The sequence below is a fragment of the Rhagoletis zephyria genome, unplaced genomic scaffold (assembly GCF_001687245.7).
Source record: "Rhagoletis zephyria isolate East Lansing unplaced genomic scaffold, Rhagoletis_zephyria_1.1 Rzeph_scaffold_01806, whole genome shotgun sequence".
In the NCBI taxonomy this organism is placed as follows: Eukaryota; Metazoa; Arthropoda; class Insecta; order Diptera; family Tephritidae; genus Rhagoletis; species Rhagoletis zephyria.
Window position 1 is genome coordinate 43,004 of NW_016158890.1, and position 24,721 is coordinate 67,724.

At 35.0% G+C, this 24,721-nt stretch overlaps 1 protein-coding gene across 1 annotated transcript; it reads left to right on the top strand.

Moving 5' to 3' along the window:
* The first annotated feature begins 1,422 nt into the window (after positions 1-1,422).
* Positions 1,423-5,837, top strand: LOC108365224 (troponin C-like). The gene is made up of 4 exons (XM_017619210.1): positions 1,423-1,519; positions 1,679-1,853; positions 1,951-2,202; positions 5,683-5,837. Exons 1-4 carry the CDS (start codon positions 1,517-1,519, stop codon positions 5,709-5,711), a joined length of 459 nt encoding a protein of 152 aa, XP_017474699.1. The 5' UTR covers positions 1,423-1,516; the 3' UTR covers positions 5,712-5,837.
* The last annotated feature ends 18,884 nt before the right edge of the window (positions 5,838-24,721 follow it).

Sequence of the window (24,721 nt, forward strand, 5' to 3'; positions counted from 1 at the left end):
GAAAATTTTCTCCATATAAACAAATCTTCCAGCATGCATTTTTATGGAAGCATTTTTTTTGGAAGAAAATGCCTGACATCGGTATATGGAGAAAGAAAGTGGCATTGGAAAAGTAATTCGTACATATTTTTTTCACAGTGTATGTCATGTTTTAAATATTTATATCAACTCGATTTCGTTAAACTTAGCAAACCACTACAAAATATCTTGGAATATACACACATATGCAGAATGAAGCAAAGAATCCACCAACCTTACAATATTTTTCACAATTTACACAGTATGTAGTTGTTGGTTTTTGCTGCTGTGAAATAATTTTCATTGTTTGGATAATTTTCAGATGTGTTTGTGTGAGGGTGCTAAATACCAAAGCTGATTTTATTTACGCTGTTGTGGTTTGATATATTCTGCTTTATAAAATTCATCGAGTCATTGTTTTTGTATTTATTGCCATTGTTGTTATTGTGGCATTTTATTGCTCTATTTTCTATAAACCGATGAAAGCTACCACTTATGCTGCTCGCCTGCTTGTTGTTGCTATCATTTGGAAATTTCTATGGCGCGTTAAATGGTTTATATGTATGTATGTAAAAATGTGTGGATCCTTTGTAGGCGTGTGGGAAAATGTGTATACATATGTATGTATGTATACCTACAAATGCACATACATTCTATATTATAGTTTTATTCGGCCAGAGTGTGGGTGGTTGTGTCAGTTATTGTTGCCTATCATTAGCTTTCTATTTAGGTGCAGTGGGAGGGGGAGAGAGAGGGGCAACCGAGCGCCAGAATTTTATCAGCAGCAAAGTTAAACGACTCGCTTCACTACATTCTATGCTATAGGTAGTATTTTCTAGTACTAGCTGTTGTTGCTGCCACTTTGTGAACTAAATGATTTTGATGTTTTTGGAACATTTTGTAGTCAAAACTAATTTGTTGAACTAATTTCAGTTGAGCATCGCACGCTGAAGAGTCCAATTGTACGGCTGTGAGGTATCACAAAAGTCAGTTTCAACAAGCAAATCACAAGAAAAAGAAAAACAAAAAAAACCACTTCCAACTCAACAACGCTAACAACAAACACACAGCAAATATGAGTGATTTATTGATTGTGAGTGAAAGCAAAATGAAAATATTTTTTTTTTATTACTTATTTAGTTTATTAATTACTTAATTAAAATGCGAAAAAATCATAAATAATGAATAAAATTTAATTCGCACATTTATTCTATTATTATTATATTTTTGCGCGAAGAAAAACTCATGCATGTATTGGTATGTTGCACTCATGCGTGTTGTTAACATTCGTGTGAATTTTAAAAACAATTATAAAATTCTATGAAAAGAATAAAAATAAAATTTAAAATGGGAAGAATGCATAAACAAAATGCAAAAAAAAAAATGGAAAGATATCAGCAAGAGTTCCATGCAAATGTGAGCTTGCGAATTGTATTGCAATCATTCTGTTTTCGAATTTGGTCTGAACTGCAACACACAGAATTTCTAGCTAAACATCATGGTATGCTGAAAATTTCAATAAGCATCAAATTTGCAAATTAAATGCAAGCAGTTAAAAGTTTATATATATTTCCCTCCTACTTTTCAAATTAAGTGTTAATCAATTGCTTGCGCGATTCAGTTTGCTAAACAAAAGAATTTTCCCTATATCCTTTCACAGGATGAGGATCTGACTCCCGAGCAAATCGCCGTGTTGCAAAAGGCCTTCAACAGTTTCGATAATCAAAAATGCGGCAGCATCTCAACTGAAATGGTCGCTGATATTCTGCGTCTTATGGGTCAGCCCTTCGACAAGAAGATCTTGGAAGAATTGATCGAAGAGGTCGATGAAGATAGTGAGTTGTGTATAAAGAAAAAAAAATAAAATAAATATCAGAGTGCATATTAAAATATATTTTTCTCTTTCTTTTTCTTCTTCTCAATGCAATTCAGAGTCTGGTCGTTTGGAATTCGAGGAATTCGTTCAACTCGCAGCCAAATTCATTGTTGAGGAGGACGATGAAGCCATGCAAAAGGAGTTACGTGAAGCCTTCCGGCTCTATGACAAACAAGGCAATGGCTACATTCCCACCTCTTGCCTGCGTGAAATTCTCCGCGAATTGGATGATCAGCTGACCAATGAGGAGTTGGACATCATGATTGAGGAAATCGATTCCGATGGTTCCGGTACCGTCGATTTCGATGGTAAGTAAATAATTTTTGTGAAAAGCAGGGAATGTGTAAAAGCTTAGTCTTAAATTTACTGTAAAAGTGAGTGTTGTTGCAGAACTTAAACTTAACGAACAGAGATGTGACTAATCGAAGGTGGCTAATATTACTGTGGAAGCATTAGTTAACCTCATATCCCTTGATCTTTTTTTTTTTTTAAATAATCAGATGTTTGTAGTACTGGAACAAAATAGGTCAGCTTAATTGAATTAAAACTGGCTTAGTAGCCAGCTGTGACTGCTGTTTAGGGGTTTAAAAAGAAAGATTTAAATATGCCTTCAGACCAGAGAATAATGGTGACAGATGGTGGTATATCCATTAACATTGATGGTAAAATATGGCCTCTATTCAAAGAACGTAAATATGAGTAAGTATTTCTGGCTGCCAAACTACTACACAGTACTCAAAGCTGAGATTTATGCTACATATAAAGAAAGCAACTACATAGTCGTATATTAAACAGTACGGATGCAGCCGTAAAAACGCTATTTTCGTCAATATTCAAGCGGCTTTGAGGATACAAAGTACTGAAATAAATTCGGTATTTGGAAATGTAGCGCCGCCGAGATAGCTACACAGAAGGTAGCAAGGCATCATATGTGATAATGAGCTATGGCTCTAAGATGGCTATAAAGATGACGGCAACTGTATGAAATCACTTTTAAGCGGACATATTAGAGAAATAGATGAATACACCATAGCCATTAGAAGTAACTTCTGGCCCAAAAAAAGACCATTATGTCAAATATCAAACAGACAGAAGATCGTATAAAAATCAGTAGATCTCTACACTCTGGCTATTGTACTATTGCAGCGATAACAAAAGCAATGAATTATTTCTGCAGAAATTGCCGCGATGAGACTCGGAGCATACGGTTGGGTGTTAAAGAGCCTCTCAAGCGTTCGACCGTCACATCCTTTTCAAAACAGGAAGGGCAAATGGAGTTGTCAGGTGTTTATGCGACGAGAAGTGACCACTCAACTGTTGTATGCTCAATGAATACAAATACCTAGCAAAACCCTCAGAGATTGAGGCTCGCATAAGTTTTGCCCACCTGCAGCTCCTCGAAGCCTCTCGGCAACTGTAGAGCGAAGTATTCACCCAGTTTGTAATGGTGGTTTCACTCGTCGAAGGTGGAAATCCTTTAGCTGGTTGCGCACCGAGTAACNACTTCAGTGAGACCTTCAGCTTAAGAAAAATATTTGAATAATTAGCCATATGATTTTTTACATTTTGATTTTGGTTTGTTTTAAATGCTCAAAAAAAAGTGATTTTAATTGTTTGCTTTGCCGAGTTCGTTTGAAGATTTTTTTTGTTTGTTTTCCAATCACTTATCTCTTGGCTTAACGCCAGCATTGAAATTAAGCTGAAAATTTTCCGTTATCGAGTTAAATATTTTGACAATTGATAAATATTTTTGCACTGGCGCAGAAAAACAAATTGTGAAGAATAATAACAAGCTATTTATTAAATATACCTCGAATGTTGCTTGCTGAAATACTTTAGCCGAAATGGACGAAGTTTAAGGAGAATAAACGGATAATACTAATTTATGTGATGGTTTTCAAGGAATTAATAATTAAATTTGTGTAGAAGAAAAACTTGATTCGGCGGTGTACCATTTGATGGAAACGAATATTATGTTTATATAACTTTACTGACGACACCTTTAGATTAATAATTAGGGCATTCCCTTAAAATTTTAAAATCTGGCAAATGAAAAATATTTTTCATTCTAATTTCAATAGAACAGCCAAAGCTTAATGGCCTTATTCATAAAAAATAAAGTAGCTTTAAAAAAGGTTTATAAACTGAAAAATGTATGAAAACGTAATTTTATAAAGCTCTTTAAACCTACTTTATTTTTTATGATTAAGGCCATAAGATTTTTCTAGGTAGTCAGGCCTTATTTTATGCAAATCACGGAAGTGTGCATACCAAAAATATGTATTCTTGATCAGATATTGTTCCATTGAGACAATTAATACACCATACCCACATTGTTCCAGACATCTGTATGGAAGATGTTGCGATGAAATTATTACAACACTTTTTCACCTAAGCTCTCCTGCCTGCGCTCGGTCGTAATACTCGTATCTAGATCGCCTTCGGGCACTTTTCAACTAGTGGATCTCCATTTCTAAAACGGTGAAAAAGGAGAGCAGCGTGGGGAGACTATAACTGCCGTATACGCCTGCAAATAATATATAGAGAAAAAATTGTGCTTGAAGCTCCCAATGTTCAGTGTATGTAAGCAGCCCTTGTACGTGTAATTTCGTTACACGGCATTACTATCTAGCGGCCGTCCGTGCATGAATCTATAACCAGGAATAAGCTACTCAAGATTCACAGAGTGGCTGGGACGATGATTGCAATGGCTTTACTCTCAACGACGATAAAACCCCTAGAGACCTTCATACATTTTTCACTGGAGACTTTGTATATGAAAAACTAAAAGAAAGGCCAAAATGATGGATGTTTTTCGTTGAAAACTTTAAGTGCTAAAAAGAATATCCTTTGGCTCTTTGGCTCTGAGGAATTATGTCAACGCAAGGATTCACTGTAGAAGCGATAGGGTAGCCAGATTAAAAAAAAGTAAAACTAAAACAAAAAAAAAAACCATTTTTGTCGTCTCAAATTTCAAGTTCGATCTCTGTGCGCTGTAGAAAAANCTATTTTTGTCGTCTCAAATTTCAAGTTCGATCTCTGTGCGCTGTAGAAAAAATAGAGAATGTAGAGCACTATCTATGTATGTATGTACATGTGTCACTGCTCCGCATTGGCGACATTCATTACTTTACCACTTTCTCATGTGTCTGGCTGAATTTATAATTCGTTGCTAATAGATATTTAAAAATTTGAAAACAAATATTTATACACGGTAACAAAAAACAAAAATAGACTACATACATACAATATAGAACAACAATGCAATGCGTTAACAAAAATACATACACACATACATAAATCGAATGGAGAAACCAGCAGTAATAAAATCATTCGTATAAAGATTATAAAATAAATATGTATGCACGTACATATGTTTGTAAGCGCATGAATTAAAAATTATTTTTATGCTGCCGAAATTTCACATTCATGCTATGTGCGTACATATGTACCTGAGTATGCATATAAATATATTAAGATTTACATACAAACAAACGCATGCATTAACATACATAACTACATTTAGTTAGTTGAAGCTACGAATGCTTGCGTGGGCGGAATCTGTTGCTGCTGTCCACAATAAAAAAGTATAAATACATTTAAGTTGTTTTAGTTCCATTTCTCCACACATGCACCAATGCACACATACATATGTAGATACAAAACATAAAATGTGTCTGCCATTTATTGCTTAAGGATAATCCATTTTCTACAAAATTTAATACTGAATAATAAACTACTATAAATTCTTATAATCATTCTGTATAATTTTCTTATTCTCTTTGCAGAATTCATGGAAATGATGACTGGCGAATAAATATTTATTCTAATATTTAGCTATATATTAGAAACATTTGATTTTATTTTTGTACAGAAGTTATGGCTGTGTATTAGATGCATGCCCACAAACCAGAACAGCGAAATGTGGCATTTCACAGCTAACCAAAAAAAAAAAAAACGTCATCTGCTGAATGTGAAAATGATTGTGAAAATATCAGCAAAATAAATTCTTATAATTTTTTTGTATAATTTTATATTTTATTTTATTTAAAACTTTCGTTGTAATTATTTATGAAAAATGAGACAGTGCAAGGCATCATGATACGAGTGTATGTATATGTACGTACGAGGAAAAATTCATCGCCTCCGGAAGGAGACGCACTCCAACTTATGCTTTAAATCCCTTCATGGTAGCAGTATCCCTACACTGGAGGAAAAAAATATTAAAATCAAATAGAAACGGAATTGATCTTACTATAAACGTCAACGAAAGTACTGTATATTGGTAAATATTCAATTCAATTACGCGCATATTAAAATGACCGCGTTCGTTCTGAAAAAGCATCCGTGAAGTGAATAATCAAGACAAAAACTAAAAAAAAAATATTTAACTTGCATGTAGCCTGCACAGGAATTCGAACCCTGACCATCTCCGGACATCAACAAATTGTGGCATGCATCTTTGCGCACTCAGCTACACCCAGGCATATAAATTTGCTTTCAAATGTTGAATATCCATCAACACCACAGCACGCGATTTGTACGGATAAACATGTACTNTGTGAAAATGATTGTGAAAATATCAGCAAAATAAATTCTTATAATTTTTTTGTATAATTTTATATTTTATTTTATTTAAAACTTTCGTTGTAATTATTTATGAAAAATGAGACAGTGCAAGGCATCATGATACGAGTGTATGTATATGTACGTACGAGGAAAAATTCATCGCCTCCGGAAGGAGACGCACTCCAACTTATGCTTTAAATCCCTTCATGGTAGCAGTATCCCTACAGAAGAAACAGGTTAGAGTCAGAGATACGGCAGATACTTAATAACAAGTGGGCAGGTATCAAAAAAGGTTTTCTTTCGTGTAAGTCCTTCTCGTTTCCTCACCGAACCCAATGGCCCACTGAAGATAGGCATCCTGGAAGCTATCTCTAGCATCTATCCAGTTGACCCTGGCGAGTGTTCACTCAAGCGCTTATGAGTAATGTGTNTTCATCGAACCCAATGGCCCATAGGCATCCTGGAAGCTATCTCTAGCATCTATCCAGTTGACCCTGGCGAGTGTTCACTCAAGCGCTTATGAGTAATGTCTTCAAAGCCTAGCCGGACGCAGAGACGGAAGTCATCGCAACCGCACCGTCCACCACCAACGTAATGGTTACAGATGTGGAACGTACTTGGACGTGATATGAAAAGTGTTAAGCGTTGAGGTTAAAACAGCTATTACAATGATTAAAAAAAAAACAGAGGCGATTTAGAAACGTGAGCAAAATTTTAGTACAGGGCCATAATTCAAACGGCAACAGCAAGTAGCTGTCACTTGGCAGATGTGCGCATGCNTTGTATGAATGTATGTGTTTTCACCGCTCTCTGAGCGGCGCTCTGCATGCTTGGGGTGCATATGTACACTCATATATATACTCAGATGTGAACAGTCAAATACTTGCGTAATAAATTTTGTGTGAAAATATTATTTTTAAATACGAACGTTTTTAAAAGATAATCAAATATAAAGTATTCATTTTTACTATGCATTATTTCCCTCAGTGTACAGAAGAAACAGGTTAGAGTCAGAGATACGGCAGATACTTAATAACAAGTGGGCAGGTATCAAAAAAGGTTTTCTTTCGTGTAAGTCCTTCTCGTTTCCTCACCGAACCCAATGGCCCACTGAAGATAGGCATCCTGGAAGCTATCTCTAGCATCTATCCAGTTGACCCTGGCGAGTGTTCACTCAAGCGCTTATGAGTAATGTGTTCAAAGCCTAGCCGGACGCAGAGACGGAAGTCATCGCAACCGCATCGTCCACCACCAACGTAATGGTTACAGATGTGGAACGTACTTGGACGTGATATGAAAAGTGTTAAGCACAAACACATATTTTTAATACGCGCGACATCATCCTTCTGCCTGGTGGCTGTGATTATTCGTTGAGGTTAAAAAAGCTATTACAATGATTAAAAAAAAAAACAGAGGCGATTTAGAAACGTGAGCAAAATTTTAGTACAGGGCCATAATTCAAACGGCAACAGCAAGTAGCTGTCACTTGGCAGATGTGCGCATGAATTTGAGACAATAGTCAATATGATGATGGGATATGTAAAAATATTTTACACAAGCATGCTTGCAAATTCTTATACTTTTTACGAGTTTTAACAAATATTTGCAATTTTATGACTTACGAGCATGCTATTGACAGCTGGTAAGCATTTTGCAAAAAAANCATTTGAGGCAATAGTCAATATGATGATGGGATATGTAAAAATATTTTACACAAGCATGCTTGCAAATTCTTATACTTTTTACGAGTATTATTTGCAATTTTATGACTTACGAGCATGCTATTGACAGCTGGTAAGCATTTTGCAAAAAAAAATTATACATGCTTAGATAGAATATAAGATAAAAACAATTAACCCTTTAAGCATCTGAATGAAGCGCCTGTGAATGCTCAAAATAAAAATAGCAAAAAAAAATATGAAAATCCTGACAAGTTATTAAATAATGAAAATGACAACCATAAAAATGGAAAATTTTCACGTAAAACAACTAAATTTTCAAATGTTGTGTAAGCAATCGTAAACATATCACTTATTTGCAACAGCGATTACAGAGAATTTGGCGGATTTGTATGCATGTACTTACATACATATGCTGCGCATAGCCGCTCATACGTATATGTATATTAGAGTGGGCCAAAATAAGTAAAGTCGGAATTTTTTCCTCTCACCCACTAGCATTCTTCTATATCGAAAAAATATGCCCCTATTTTTTTATTTTGAAATAAAAAAATATTTAGAGGTCGCTCAAAGCACTCAAAGATTTCCACGTATTTTATATGAAAAAAAAAAATGTTTTGTAGAAATGGTATAGAAATCTGGAAAATAAATATTTTTCGATCGAAACACTCTGGTTCTTTTCAGGAGGCTTCCAATAACAATACCGTATTATTTATATAAACATTTTTTCAATACTAAAGATTTTTTATTAATCCCCCCCCCCCCCCCCCCCNTTCAATACTAAAGATTTTTTATTAATCCCCCCCCCCCCCATTGCGTTTTGGCGGACCTATAAAATATATATAGTTTCTATGAAAAAATAGTTAAATAAATAATTGGGTATTATTATTGGGAATCTCTACGAAATTTTTTTTTCGTGCCTTTTTGAACCACCCTAATGTACATACATACTATATGCCGCATTAGTTCCATTTTCAACATTTCTCAGGGTTCGGGAATGCACATAAATCTGATCAGCGGATTCTCGTCAATTCAAAAGTGGGTGAGTGAGTTAGCGAATATGGTAAAAAGATGTTTTCAATGAGATTGCGCGATTGTGAGGCGAATGTGGCAAATTATTTATTTACTATTTATTTATTTTTTTTTTCAACTACATAAATAAATTCATACATACTTATGTTTGTTTGTACATAACAATACTGGCGCTGCAGCATCTTCGTTTGATAATATTTCTTGCTTAACAGTTTAGTAAAAATTACGATCTTTTGCAATCACTTGTGATGCCGCCGAAGGTAATCAGCGAACATCAGCCAACCGCCAACACGAAAAGCCAGAGCATCATTGCAACATGCCGTATACTTATTGTGGTGCATTGTCGATTTTGGCGGCAAGTGAGGAATATGTAGCTATACATATGTATGTACATAAGTATGAAGGGAAGAGGGGCATCATTGATGAATGTTATCAGTAATCGACAGCGGAAATGATCGCAATTTGTAGCACTGCAATCGATGGATAACTGAGTCTTCTGCCTGCAGGCTGGCTGTCTGGCTGAAAATTGCATCTTTATGTTGCATATTGAGTATTTTTGTTTACATACTTTCATTTTTTTCCATGCTTGTTTATGTGTGATTATTTACCGCACACAAAAGTCGCCTTACATTGGGTTTTCGTTTGCAACTCGCACGTACATTCATACATACATATGTACGTACAGGCAAACATATATTAACATAATTACGTAATGTTACAAAGGGACGTTTGCAATCGATAGATATATAAATTTGATTGAATATAAAAATCAACCTTACTGCTGCGAAATTAAAGAGAATTGATGTGCCGTTTATTGTTGTCATAATATCGTAATCGTAAACCCTTAGATATCATTACGTTGCACTTGTTGTTGTTGTTCTTGTGCGCAAATTCACAGTAGCGCTTATATTTTAGATAAATGGTTTTAGAGGCGACACACTTTCAAAAATGTAAAAATCTGCTAATTACCCTCTGTGCTGTTAAATATTTATTTTTTTTTTGTTTACTTGTACAAAATGATTGAGATGAGACTTAGTGGCAGGCCAAATTTCGGTAGAAACCTTCTTGTTTTCGAATTCTGTGCAGCCTTCTATTGGCAATTACGTAAACCAAGGACGGCCTAGTGAAGGCCATTCCTTAGTTCAGTCGAAATAGGAAAATCTGACGATTTTTTACATAGCAGTAAATTATTTTTAATAATGCGAAGCTAATAGTAAAATCCAATACAAATTTGCTCCACCTAATAAGACTTTTTAACAGTGGGCTACGGTCTTCACTTTTTGGTTTCAATATCTGCGGATGAAAAAAGCAAAATAAGTGCAAAATTGTGCAGAAATACTGAAAGAAATAAAAAGCAGCCGGATAAATGNAAAATTCACAGTAGCGCTTATATTTTAGATAAATGGTTTTAGAGGCGACACACTTTCAAAAATGTAAACATCTGCTAATTACCCTCTGTGCTGTTAAATATGAATTTTTTTTTTTTTACTTGTACAAAATGATTGAGATGAGACTTAGTGGCAGGCCAAATTTCGGTAGAAACCTTCTTGTTTTCGAATTCTCTGTGCAGCCTTCTATTGGCAATTACGTAAACCAAGGACGGCCTAGTGAAGGCCATTCCTTAGTTCAGTCGAAATAGGAAAATCTAACGATTTTTTGCATAGCAGTAAATTATTTTTAATAATGCGAAGCTAATAGTAAAATCCAATACAAATTTGCTCCACCTAATAAGACTTTTTAACAGTGGGCTAAAGTCTTCACTTTTTGGTTTCAATATCTGCGGATGAAAAAAGCAAAATAAGTGCAAAATTGTGCAGAAATACTGAAAGAAATAAAAAGCAGCCGGATAAATGGAATTAAAGCTGGCATAGACCCCAGCACTGATTACATTACGCCTGTTTGGGACTTCAATACGATGATGTCCATTAGGTTCCCGAGCAAAGAAGAATGGGATGCAGGACTGCCAGCAGCAGAGGAGGTCTATCAATCCAAAGTGACTGTTCAAAGATAAAACAAGGAACAAGTCGGGCAGCACTGAAGGCAATGGGATCTAAAATAATGAAATCGGCATCGGTATGGTAATGTCGCATGGATAGTACTTGATTCAGTAGAATAATGACTTAAAGCTACTCTTTCGATTATAGCTACGTGCAAGGAGGAGACACTTACTTTAAGAGGCCACTCACAATGGACTCATGAACATTTTTTTTTGTCGCTGCCCCATAAACACCGTTATGGGCATTTTTAATTGGCGCTGGTTGCCTTCTCAGTGTACAAAAACTAAGGAGAGGGTAATAAAAAGGCAACATTTTTTGTAAAAAAGAAAGAGCCATAAGTCGCTATCGATTTATCGTACGCACCCTCAGCTACAGTATTCGTATGTGTTCCTATATTTATCAAAATCCTCTTCACGTTGACTGCATTAGGTTTTATTGAAGAGCTTTCGAGAAACTAGTAATGACTTCCACCTTAAAGTAAATTAACTTCTAAAGCCAAATTTGTTTAGCTTCGCCACCTCCTCTCTGCATACTTACCTACATACTTACATACATATATAATCACGTGTGGAACACTCAAATATGACACCATTTCTGACAATATAGTTAAATTGAAAATGTTCCATCACGAAGCAATTTTTTTCGTTTTAATTCCTTTGCGTGCAGTGTCCGTTAAAGTGGCGTTGGCGTTTTCCTTTGACATGACGCTCAAACATAAAAAATGTTAAATTACTCGACATGTACGTTTACAGTTTTATGCCTGCAAACGCTGTTAACTGACTTTTTGTTTGTGCGATACTTAAAAACATATAAATACTAGTGATACGGCGGCATTTATAAACAAATTTTTAGCGATGAGCTGTTTAAGACCAAAGTTCGCATTAATTTTAATTTATAACAATGTATTTTCAACCGGAATTTTCTCAAACTACTAAGATAGCTGCAACTGATCGAATTTTTACCTTTTTCATTGCATTTCGAAATGAGAATTTTTTAAAGTAATAGATACGTAAAAAATAAAAATGTTAAATAATAACTTTCAATACTATTATTGAGTTTTGTACCACGATTTAGTTTTTTTTTTTTAGGAAAAATGGAGTAAGCAACAAAGTCTAAGCGGTAGGAGTTATAGTTGCTATTTCGAAGATAACCACATCTCCTCATCAGACTTATTTCTCTAGACTTCAGCGGGAATATTAACTTTGTTGTTGTTTAGGTTAGATGAAAGGCGCAATCGACGGTGTTTAAGAAAAAAAATTATTTTGTCGGAACTAATTTTTCTGTCAGTGGGGATAAATATAATAAGCCAACCTGCTTGATGACCAGTTGTTTTTAACATATCTGTGGTCAGGCATTGCTTTTAATTTGTATAATTCTGCTGAAATTCACAAGGCTGTATTCACACAGGAAGCGGGGCCCAGCCTAGGGGGCCGTTCCGAGCTTTCAAATTAATATAGCTTTTACAGTGGGATTTTGGTGCTGAAAGCAAGTCAGTTTTTGATTTTCAACTTTCTTTTTGATTTTTCAACTTCTTGAATCTGATGCGAACAAAAAATCAAAATAATTAAACGAATATCTATTTTTGAGTAAGCAATTGAAACAAATTGAAGAACTATTTTAGCCGATTTTTATTGAATGTCTGTTTTGTGATATCTTTACGGGCGATTCCATGCAAAAAGCTCCACTCTACTTCGATCAGCAGCACTGCTCCGCTTTTCCTTCCTTCGCTCGGGGCCACTCGGCAGTCTGTGTGAACGTGCCTTAAGGGTGCCGATCGGCGCCAAGCGAAGAACCTCATACCACAAAAGAGAGAGAGAGAGAGAGATACCACAAAACGTACCGCCAATGAAAAGCGACAAATGTATCTACTCAATTTTATAGGACGTTATTGAAAAGTTTTTTTGAGATAGGGCATTTTCGAACTGGCTGCCGAGATAGGTCGATCTTCTACTCAGTAGTCGATATATAAATTTCACAAATATTCAAAAAAATTTCATCAAAATTTTCAACTTTTTATTCAGAATTTTTATAAAATTTTCAAGTATGCAATTTTGTAGCTCATTGGATTTTAGTCTAATGAAGTGCAAGTTTCAACCAGCTAACTGTTTTTTTGGACTGTCCTTGCGGCTCTTTTATATAATGAGTGCAACTTATAAAAACTGGTGCTGATTTGTTTTTGAAATTTTATATGCATTTTATTTCATAAGAAATTCATGCTTATATGGAAAAAAGTGCAAGATACACTAGGCGACAAATATAAGTGTACACCTGCAATGCAAACTTCATCCTTTCTTTAATATTTTCTGAGAAGTTCCACTTCTTCCGCGCATAGTGACTGCCCGCATTCAGTTTTTCTGAAATTCCGTTTGTGCTATGCGGAACTTGATATACTAAAATTTTCATGTCATCACTGCAAAATAGATTTATCTATGAACTAAGTGCCATAAAACTAAAAAAAAAAAAAATAGTAATTAACTATAAATCATTTCACGCCAATAATTTTTTTCTTTATTTGGTTAATACAAAAAAATTCTTACTGATGTTCAAAAAATAACACTAACAACCGTGTCGGATTTATTAGTTATGGTACTTCGGCAACAGTTTACCGCGCGAGGCAAGCGATTCAGCGGCACCCCCAAATTAAATGTTGTATTAATTTTTTGCTTATCAGTTGGTTATTAATGAAATTACATATTAATTTATTGCAATTAAGGTTTTTTTTTTTTAATGCTGGCTCTAACGTTGTGTGTTCATGAATAAATGTTCTCACTTCAGCGACTGAGTGTTGTGCTGCAACAACGATTAGCATCAAATGCAATGGATGATTCAACGGCGCATGAGCAACAGCTGAGCAAAGCTAAGCTTAAGTCATTACCACTTAAATACATTTATACAATATGTTTATGTTCGATATGTTTATAGCAACGTGTTTGGACTTATTTATTTTTGGTTTTTTAATGTGATATTTTTTTATTCTCTCTTTTTTTTTAAGCAAAGTAATCGAAATTAAATGCATACAATGTTTCTTAGAACAATAGTAGAATGATTAATGCTAAGCGTTCCCGGTAATAACATACGCTTGCCCGCTTTTAACTTTATACTGAACCGATGTGTTAAAAATCTTTCTGAAATGCATTCCTTGCACAAGTTTTTTTTGTTTTGTTTTTAAATTTATGTAAATCTACTGTAAATCTCTAAACAATTTACACTTTTCGTTTTCTCTTATAAAAATCTTTTTGTGAGTGTTTGCATTTTCGCGACTGAATCTCAGCGCTTCCAAACTAAGTAGCATATTTTTAAAGCGATTACTTAACAACTAACGAACTTGTTAAGTATCTATTCAGTTTTTGTTAGAATACGGTAGCAATTATAATTGATTTGTATGAGTATTAGACGGTCATTAATCAAGTAACTAGAAAACAATAATTTCTTCATCATTAAAGACTTTTTGTCATTAAAAAAGTAAAATATTTTCTTAAAAAAAAAAATATAAATTTAAATTAAAAACTAAATTTAGTATGCTTGGATACCTAAAAAATTCATAGAAGTTAATAGTCATTTCCTCGAGTTTAAGTGCACGTTAAGCGAGTTAAGTGCCTTAGCTACGGTTGTGTAATGGTTTTAATTTTTACCATAAAATACATTTTATTATATGTAGTAGTTAAACTAATGTGACCAACTATTTAATAGCTCAAATAAGTACAGCTGAGATTGGTTTGGGTTAAAGTGCTTGCCCTAGGCAAGGGACACACTTGGACAACTAAGAGATTGTCCTTTGTCATACCACGAAAAAGCTGAACTGATAGCCTTAATTAGTTGGCAAAGTGCCGCGAGCCGATTACCAATTCGAATTTCGATCCCCGAGAGCTCAGTGTTAGTTCAGAAGTGCGAGCCGAAATGCTCCCATCTTTGCTTGCCGATGGTTGGATAGTCTAAAAGAAAGTGTGGAGATGATTCCACCTTACCTTCCTCTTGCCAGCTGACACCAAATGGATCAGTTGAAATTCCTAGTCTTGCCGCGTGAATACCAATCGCACAATAGCCTGTCAGAACCTCCATCACTAGCCCTTGAGAGGTAACGTGTTTTTCGGCACCTTTAAGAGGTAACGATGGGCCAATTGTGTCTTGCGCTTCAAAAAGCATTTCAAAGTGCCCTATAAAAACATTTGCTCTTGCAGAGCAACGTATTATTTTCCTTTTTTATGTCACAAAAGGAGCATTGCTTTCGTTCATCCATTTTATTAGGTATTCAGTAGAGTATGCAATTTTAATATCGCGAAAACGATGTACGCTTGTTATTCTAGCGCTCGCCGAGCTAACACTAGGCCCAACCATCCTAGAGTGTACCGCAGTAGGACAGAGACGTCTCTAGTTACTTCTTAGCTGGGGATAACGTTTTAAGGGCGCCTTTCGGACGCCGGTCATCAGCCACGCAGTTTCCCGCGATTTCACCTGAACTATCCTTACTAAGAAGTACTCCGAAGCAATTGATATGAGAGGTGAGACACTCCTTTACCGATTTCGAGAGCACTATCAAAACCTTTAGGAGTAAGTCTACCACTTCCTTGATGACAGCTATTTCCACCTGAAAGACACTGCAGAAGTCCGGAAGTAATTGTCTGTTGTTTTACAAGTTTAGCCTTTTCTAGTAAGTTCCACCAGACAAGGGCTCCGTGAAACAGGATCGGCTTAAATCTGGTTTCATAGAGCTATTGAATTATTCTAGGCGAGAGACTTCACCTTTTACAGATAGCTCCCCTACACAAGTACAAGGCAAACGACGCCTTTCCTCAATGTTAGGCTCCCACGACAGCTTACTATCCAGGATCAAGCATAAGCAATTGGCCCTGTCTGAGAGCCGCAGACGAACGCCCTCACTCGAGGGAAGGGCCACAACGGGTATATTGTCCTTCATGTCAAACAATACCAGTTCTGTCTTACCGTTGATCTCTCAGCTAGTTACCTAGTTCTGGTAAACTTGGGCCAGATCAAAGAGGATGTCTAGAAATCATCCCTTAATTAAAAGTTCCACATCATCTGCATAGGCGATCACCCGACAGCACACTTTTGCAGTTCCTCTAGCAGGTCATTTAAAACCGATATCCAGAGCAGGAAGAGAGTGCACTACCTTACGGAGTGTAAGCTGTAAATAAGCCCTATTAGGTGGTGGAATGTTGAGCTCTTGAAAGCCAGTGATAGACGATGAATCGCGTTTCTTATGCACAGGTCTATCAGTCTCTCCGGCAGTTTTAGCAAAAACGAAGACAGACTGATAGGCCTAAAATCTCTAGGGAAAACATGGGAGCCTTTTCTGGCCTTCGGGATAAGCGCAACACTGACTACCCTCCAAGCCTTGGGGATGTACCTGGTCCTCACGCAGTTCGCATAATTAGAAGCCAACCAATTGCAGACTTGAAGGATTTTAACGAATTTATCGCCCAGGCAATATGAAGATCGTCCAGGAGATCGGAGGAGTACAAAATATCGCAAAAAAGTAATGTACTACCGAAAGAAATACGGTTGGTCACATTAAGCTAAGCTTAAAAAATGTTTCGCTTGCGCGCATCGAGCCCTAACCGCCAAAAAGATGTTGGCGAAGTTTTTTTCAAAATTTTATTTTTGATGCTGAAATGCTTCTATTTGCTCTATGAACAAATTATCGCTTACATCTTTTTGGCGGTTACGGCTCGATATGATCTATTGGTAAGATAAAAATAACTTATTTCATTTTTTCTTTTTAAAAATTCAATATTTTCTGTTTTTAGTTTAATTTTCTTTTAATTTTTAGATTCTATTGTCCAAAAAAGAAAGGTAGATATTTTTTAATTTCTATTGATTTTTAGACTATTTTTTTTCTAATATAATTTGTTTTTCTTTCGGTCGTTTAAATTTCTTTTAGTATTTAGTTTTTAATGTTTAAAAAGGAAAATATATGTATTTTGCTATTTGATTTAATTTTTGAATCATATTTTATTTTTTTCTTTATTTAAATTAAATTTAACTTTTATTTTTGGACTTTGTTTTAAAAGTAAAAATATTTTATGTAATTTATAAATATATATTATATATAATTTTAAAGTAATATTTTCTTAATTTTTGATTAAATTTTTTTTCTTTTTCTAATTTAATTTTTAAATATTATTATTTTGAGAAGACGAAAATTTAATTTTAATTTAATTGAACTATATTTTTTTTAGTTTTTTTCGCCTTACTTCAATTGATTCTTTTTTAAGTTTAGTTTTCTTTTATTTATTCATTTTGATTGTTTTAAAAAGATAAATATATAGGTTTCTTCAAATTAATATAATTAACATATCGTCACTACACACGAATAAAGGCGCGCTGGTGTTTTGACGGCGAAAAAAGGCGCGTAAAAAAATTTTGCGAAAAAAGATGCTTATGAAAAACTTCGGCGAAGTATGCTAAGCGTCTTAGACGCCGAAGTTTTTTTATGCGTCTTCTTTCGCCGTCAACTTTTGAGCTCGCGCCTCTTTATTCGTGTCTAGTGACGATATAGACCTCCTCTTTACCAGATCTTTCAACTAGTCTTTCGAAAGACAGTAAAGAGCAACTAATTATCTTGCCAGAACTGTCTTATGAAAGACTTTTGTCTTTCGAAAGATTGTGGTTGGTTGAAAGACAGTTGCCAGAATTGCCCGGTTAGCCAAATTAGCTTTAGCATTTGCAGTTTCATTCTATTTCCGCATACACCCAAACTCTTAAGCGATATTTTCTTTACACGTTATGCATGCGTCGTCTTTTCAATGAAAGATCCGCTCTGATATACATTAATATTTATGTCAAAACGTAACCTTACTGTTACACGAACATAAATAAAAGCTTTATTTTCAAAAATTATTGCATTCACATCAATTCTAATTAAAATTAATGACCAACAGCGGTGCGTTTTCAAAAGTGTTAAAAGGTAAACGGTTTTTCAAAAAATACATCCGCCTTAAAACATTTAAAGTGAATGTCTACCTTTGAACTACGGCGAATTAATCGTGAAAAACACACAGCCACAGTCAATGACACCAGCGAGAGTTGCATCATATCTGTCTATACTTAAAATTTAAGTACTCACTCGAACACCTACTATGAATAACATACTGTTTATGTACGTTTGGTGGTATGCATGTGTGAGCGAGTATGTACATAGATGACATATACGATATATGATAGCTAAAGAATTGCTACAATTCTATGGCGCTATTGTGACACTGAAGTCATGCAAATAATACTGAAAATATTACAATACTTAGCACATTTGCATTATTTTCTATATTTACTAATTGCGCGCACTCGTAAAATATCAAAGAATGATGAAAATCTAAGAATTTGCAATTCAAAAACCATAAAATATTCTGCAAACATAAATTACTATATGCTTATAAGTACCCTGCAGAAAAANAGAATTATTGCACCCAAACAAGCGGTCATACAGTCAGACAAGTGGATAGGCTAGTGTCACTCTATAAACATTGTAAAGACGTTTGTAAATATTAATGTAAAAACACTCAATCATACACACATGAATATGTTCGTGCGTATGTGTGTTTGAATGTATGTATGTATATTAGTAAGCACGTGCGGCATGCGGTTTGTGGCGTGCGCTCGGTGGGCGCTGCAACTGTTGCAATCCATTGGTGATGATCTATCAAAATGGCATAACTGCCAGCACATATGGACATACATACATACATACGTACAAGTTGAAATACAAATAGATCAGCAAAAAAGAAAAAACAACAGCGGTTGTTTTGGATTGGTTTTCATTGCCTGTTTTTTTGTTTGCACTTTTTTATGCTTAACATTTTATTTGCTTCTTTCTGCCTTAACTTTGCAACAATTCATGTTTTTAACTTTTGTTGCCTTTATTGGTGGCATTAAAATTTTAATTGCTCTAAAGTTGAGCGCTAAACGGTAAGCGCGCCATTGATTTTTCACAATCGAAGTGTTTTTGATTTGCTTTGATGAATACGTAGCGTGCAAAAAATTATAAATAAATATGTAAGTACTATGTATGTATATTTGAAATATAGTAATAGAAATAATGAATATTGCAAATAGAAAACAAAAGAAGCGAAAATGCAAGCAAACACTTGCATACAATACAGTGGTAAATTGTCAAACGAAATATTTGACAGAGATGAGTTCGTTGCCGCTGGGTTATTTATGTATGTATGTAGGTATTGAATAGGTACATTAGGTATGTATGTACATTAGACCGTATCACAAAAAAAGTACAATTTGTTGCAAGCGATTTTGAAAACTTACTAGGCGGGTGTTTGAGGAAAGTAAATTTTTTTGGCACCCTGTACAAATTTCCAAATCGGTTTTTTGATGCCCGATTTCTATAAATGATACACCATTGTACCAGATATTAAAAAAGCCTACCTCTCATATCAAACTAAATTTTTCTTTTTCAGAAAACGGCAACCTGTACGCAATATTATCTATTACCCCTCTTCAAAAAAATTTTAACCAATTTTCATTAAACAACGGCTAACAACTTGAAATTATGTAACATTTCACATGCAATAAGTAAANATTTGAAATATAGTAATAGAAATAATAAATATTGCAAATAGAAAACAAAAGAAGCGTAAATGCAAGCAAACACTTGCATACAATACAGTGGTAAATTGTCAAACGAAATATTTGACAGAGATGAGTTCGTTGCCGCTGTGTTATTTATGTATGTAGGTATTGAATAGGTATGTATGTATGTACATTAGACCGTATCACAAAAAAAGTACAATTTGTTGCAAGCGATTTTGAAAACTTACTAGGCGGGTGTTTGAGGAAAGTAAATTTTTTTGGCACCCTGTACAAATTTCCAAATCGGTTTTTTGATGCCCGATTTCTATAAATGATACACCATTGTACCAGATATTAAAAAAGCCTACCTCTCATATCAAACTAAATTTTTCTTTTTCAGAAAACGGCAACCTGTACGCAATATTATCTATTACCCCTCTTCAAAAAAATTTTAACCAATTTTCATTAAACAACGGCTAACAACTTGAAATTATGTAACATTTCACATGCAATAAGTAAATAATTTAAATTTGCAAAGAGGTGGCAACCCTCTTACATATAGTTAAGAAATAAAGCACTTTCAAAACCATTTGGTTGATACTCCTTTTGTAATAATTGGTTAAACTTTTAAAATAATGTGAATATTGTTTTTTAACTGATGGCAACTCTTTTCGAAAAAGTAAAATCTTTTTTAGACCTACAGAGCAAGCCCTTTGTATCAGATTAGAACGAACATTGCAAATCTGATGACCTGAAAATGACAAAAAGTCACTTCGAATATTATATACACCCTGTATGCCTAATAAAAAGGCCAAACGTTCAAAATCCAATGTAACTTCGAGAATATTTATCTATTTTTTTCTACTTTGGTGGCATTTGTCATAGAATAAGAGAACTTGCTTAACTACGTATACCCTAATGTGATATCTATGTATGCTTGCGTCTGTACTTTTTTCAAAGTGATGCGCCAGCACTAGCAACAAAACATCTAAAACGTCAATCGTGCATATTGGCTGCGCGCCTTTCCAAAATGTTCTAAATACATTTGTGATTGTATTCGAACTTCAAAGCATTTCTGAGCATTTATGCGAATATGAATAGAGTAAAAATACATACAGCACAGTTTTTCATTGACATTAAATATTTTAAATTGTCAAGCACTTATTGTGTTTTTTTTACCACAGCGTGGTCTATTCATGCACGCATTCATTTTAATTTTAAACGTTTAAGTGTATGCATATATGTATTATTTATTTTGACGACATCATGGTAGCATACAACAATAGGGATTTTTAATGCTTTTAAGCCCAGTCTAAGGAGGAACTATTCAAAGCCTTTGTTTGAGAATATTTATAAAATAAAGTTCTTACCGCAGCAAGCCATTGAAGTTGCATTGAAACATGTATGTATCTTATCAACTCCTCGCCACCGCACAGTGTGCCTTTTGAACACTCCATGCGAATTCACCGCATTTGTTAAAAAAAGAAGTTGTATCTTTTATTACCCTAACTATTACACTAAAACAAATTTAATACCTCAATTTAAAAATAACAACCACAAATTCTAGTGCTATTTAAGATCTGTAATTTGAGGCCTGGTAGAAATTTTTAGGCTCTCGGAGAGCCAAGTTATAACAATTTTAAAACCAACTTAAAATCTGCTATTTAATGTTAAGTCGCATGGAGTGTTCAAAAAGCACACTGGGCGCCGTACTTGAATAGCTCAGCTGGCAGGCCGTCAGCTCCAGCAAATTAGTTGTTTTTTCAGCCGTGTAATCGCTATTCGTACCTCGTCATAGTCAGGCGGTGTAACATTGACTCCATCAATATCGACTTGGGCTAGGGTCATCTTCTCCACTAGTTTTACTGCTGCTGCCACTTAATAGTGTAGAAAAGTTTGCCCTCCATAATTTAAGTACGTTCCGGACATCGGGCACTAGGTCGTCATTGTTGTTCTTACAGGAGTTTGCTCTCTCTCTGGTAACATTTTCGGGCACTTTTACTGTCGGTTAGCATTTCAAGCTCTTCGCACTCCCGTTTTTCGGTCTCTCTCTTCTTATTGCGGCAAAAACGCCTCGCTTCCCTCTTCAGCTCCCTATATCGATCCCACATAGGCATTATCTTTTTCTCTGCAGCTTCGTGATATTCCTGAACAAACCAGTTGTTGTTTCGGGTTCGCTAAAATCCGACTACTAATTCGCCGCGGCGGTAAGTAATATAAGGTAATGTGGCTCCACTGCTCGCATATGTCGTTTTGTTGAAGAGGTCTCTCTGAGAGCAGATGTGAGAGTCGTGTGGCGAATGCATTGGCTATCTGTTTTGACTGCAGCTTTTCGACGTTAAGTTTTTCTTGCATTGTTGGACGCACATTGCATTTATTGAACGGCGGTGATGCCAGCTTTCCTCTTTATGAGGACATCAACCAGCCGGGCAGAGAAAACTTCCCTATTAAGGGTTTGGACATTCGAGGTGCATGCTCTCAAATAGTCCTAAAACGTTACCATGGTCGTAATCAAAAATGGGGATCTCATCCGAAATTCTTCACTGGAAGTGGTGTTGACGTGGAGGGTCCCAAACCTAGCGCGCAACTCATTGGTGGGAGAGGGGTGGTTTCTAAACCGAATAAACGTTTATATGGCAAGCCACTTGCTCCTGCTGCTGAACAGACGCAGCAGACTGGTAGGAAATAGGTGGAGAGCCAAGTTGCACTAATGGCATTGGGCAGCATTCTAAGCACATACTTCCAGATTGGTCCCGGCAATGCAAATCTGGATAAAATAGTGTTGGAAAACATAACGAACTGGCTTTACTCTTTGTGTCTGATAACCCAGGACTTAAAGGTAATGAGAAATCTGATAATTTGGCTAGAGAATGTGCAGACCAGGTATTTCTTGGTTCGCTTGAAGTTACAGCACTCCCACTTTCGGCTATCGGAGCCTATGTCAGAAATTAAGGGAACATTTCACTCAAAATTTGACTGGCAGGCTGCAGGTGGGCAAAACTAGGGTTGCCCTCAACATCAGAAGGTCTTGCTAAGTATTTGCTTTCATTGATCAGTTGGTAAATGCAGACAACTTTTGGGACTGCTGACTGGTTACTTCTCGTGGCAACACCATTGCTGTTCCTCTCTTGAAGACGATTGCACGGCGCTATGCTTTTTGAACTTCTGTACGCTACCTTTGGCGGATTAGGTATTAAATTTTGGAAGGAATATGGTGAGAGAGGAGCACCTGAGCTCCTTAGCAGTTAAGCAATCTCCAATAGATGGCATATGTATATACATACTTATCTGCATAAGTGCACATACATTTATATAAACAACCGTTTCTCTAGAACCTAACTTCTTTATTTGCTTCTAATTTTGCTGCTTCGGATATTTTAGATAATTATATATATATATGTTTTTTCTTGTTCTTACTCAACCGCCCCCTTCATAATTTTGTCACCTACTTTTAAAAATCGTTCAACTGTGAAATTCGATCAACAACAACTTGTTGCACATTGCTTCGCAATACATAGCGCACCAATGCGCACGTCCACTGCAATTTTGGCCCCATTCAAACCAGGCAAAGGAATTCAGAAAAAATATGGGTAAAAACCAATTGGGAATTACAGCTTTGGCATGAGGTGGCTGTCATTGATTGGAATTTGTGATTTATCAAATGTCAGCCAAAAGAAAAGGCCAAAATTGTTAAGAAGCACACAATCGCTATCGGAGCGCATTTAAATTACAGTTTCTCATGCAAAGATCGAGAGCATTTTGGTTTGCATCAAAGTACGTATGTACATACATATGTATGTATGTAAACATGTATTTATGTAGTTGCATAAGATGCACATTTCTCTGAATTATGACGCTTTAAACGCTTTCAAATCAATTTCTTATAATTAAAATATCTTGGATTGGATTGGATTAAAAGTCTTTGGATTGGAAAACTCAGCATCGCAAAGTGATTAAGTAGATTTTATAATTCATTTTTTTTACATGCAATAAGTGATTAAATCGACGCCATCATTGGGCATTGCAAAAGTTGAAAAAGTGAATGCGATGATAATATTCAAAAACAAAAAACCAAAAAGATAAAATAAGGAAATTTAATTCGGTTAATATTAAAGCCAGTAAGTTGATTGCCTAAGCTGTAATTGAATAACATATTGACAAACTAAGACGTAAAACTTCTACGAATTGGAGAACTTTCAATTGGATTTAAAGTTTTTAAATGCTCAGTTTTGAAATTCAACCTACTTATGAAACTGAACAGACTATCAACCGATTATGTAATGGTAAATTAAGAATGCGCTTGTCTACAAAAAGAATGAATTATATTCTTTGGGTTAAAATTTGTTGTTAGATATGTAAATACTAACTTCTTCAAATTTCAGATTTAAATGTGTACATATGTATGTAGGGATTTTTTAAGTGTCGAAAATCCAGGATTATTTGCCAAGAATCCAAGGATTTTCGGGAATTGTAACTTGCCACGGTGGCGGTAATAGAAACTGCTTTTGTTGACCAGTGATGGCTATATTTCTTTTTTTTTTTTTCTAATATTTAATTTTTTTTTATGACTTTGAAAATTGAATAATATGAGTAATTCAGAAAATGGTTTAAAAAAGAGTAAATTCTGTAGAGAAAGAGCAGATTAAATTTGTTGGTGCATAAGGTACTAAATATGTCCTTAAAAATTAAAAATTTATCCCTGAATATCGCTGAAATTTTGCAATATTTAAATATTTAAAAAAATTATATATTAAGGACTAATAAAAACTCGAAAACGTCCTCGAACATAGTCCTTCTACCTTTATTAGCTTAAAAAAGAAAATTATTTAGAAGGGCATTTTCAATACCTATTCGTCCTTGTGAACCCAAAAATCCTACAGAATTATCTATTTCATTTGGTAGCCATTTTTATTCTACTTTGCGCTGAGTTTTTTAACTAAGTTTTAGAATTTATCACATCTTTGAAATTACAAAGTTCTAATAAAAAAAGATTCTAAAACTGAAAACGC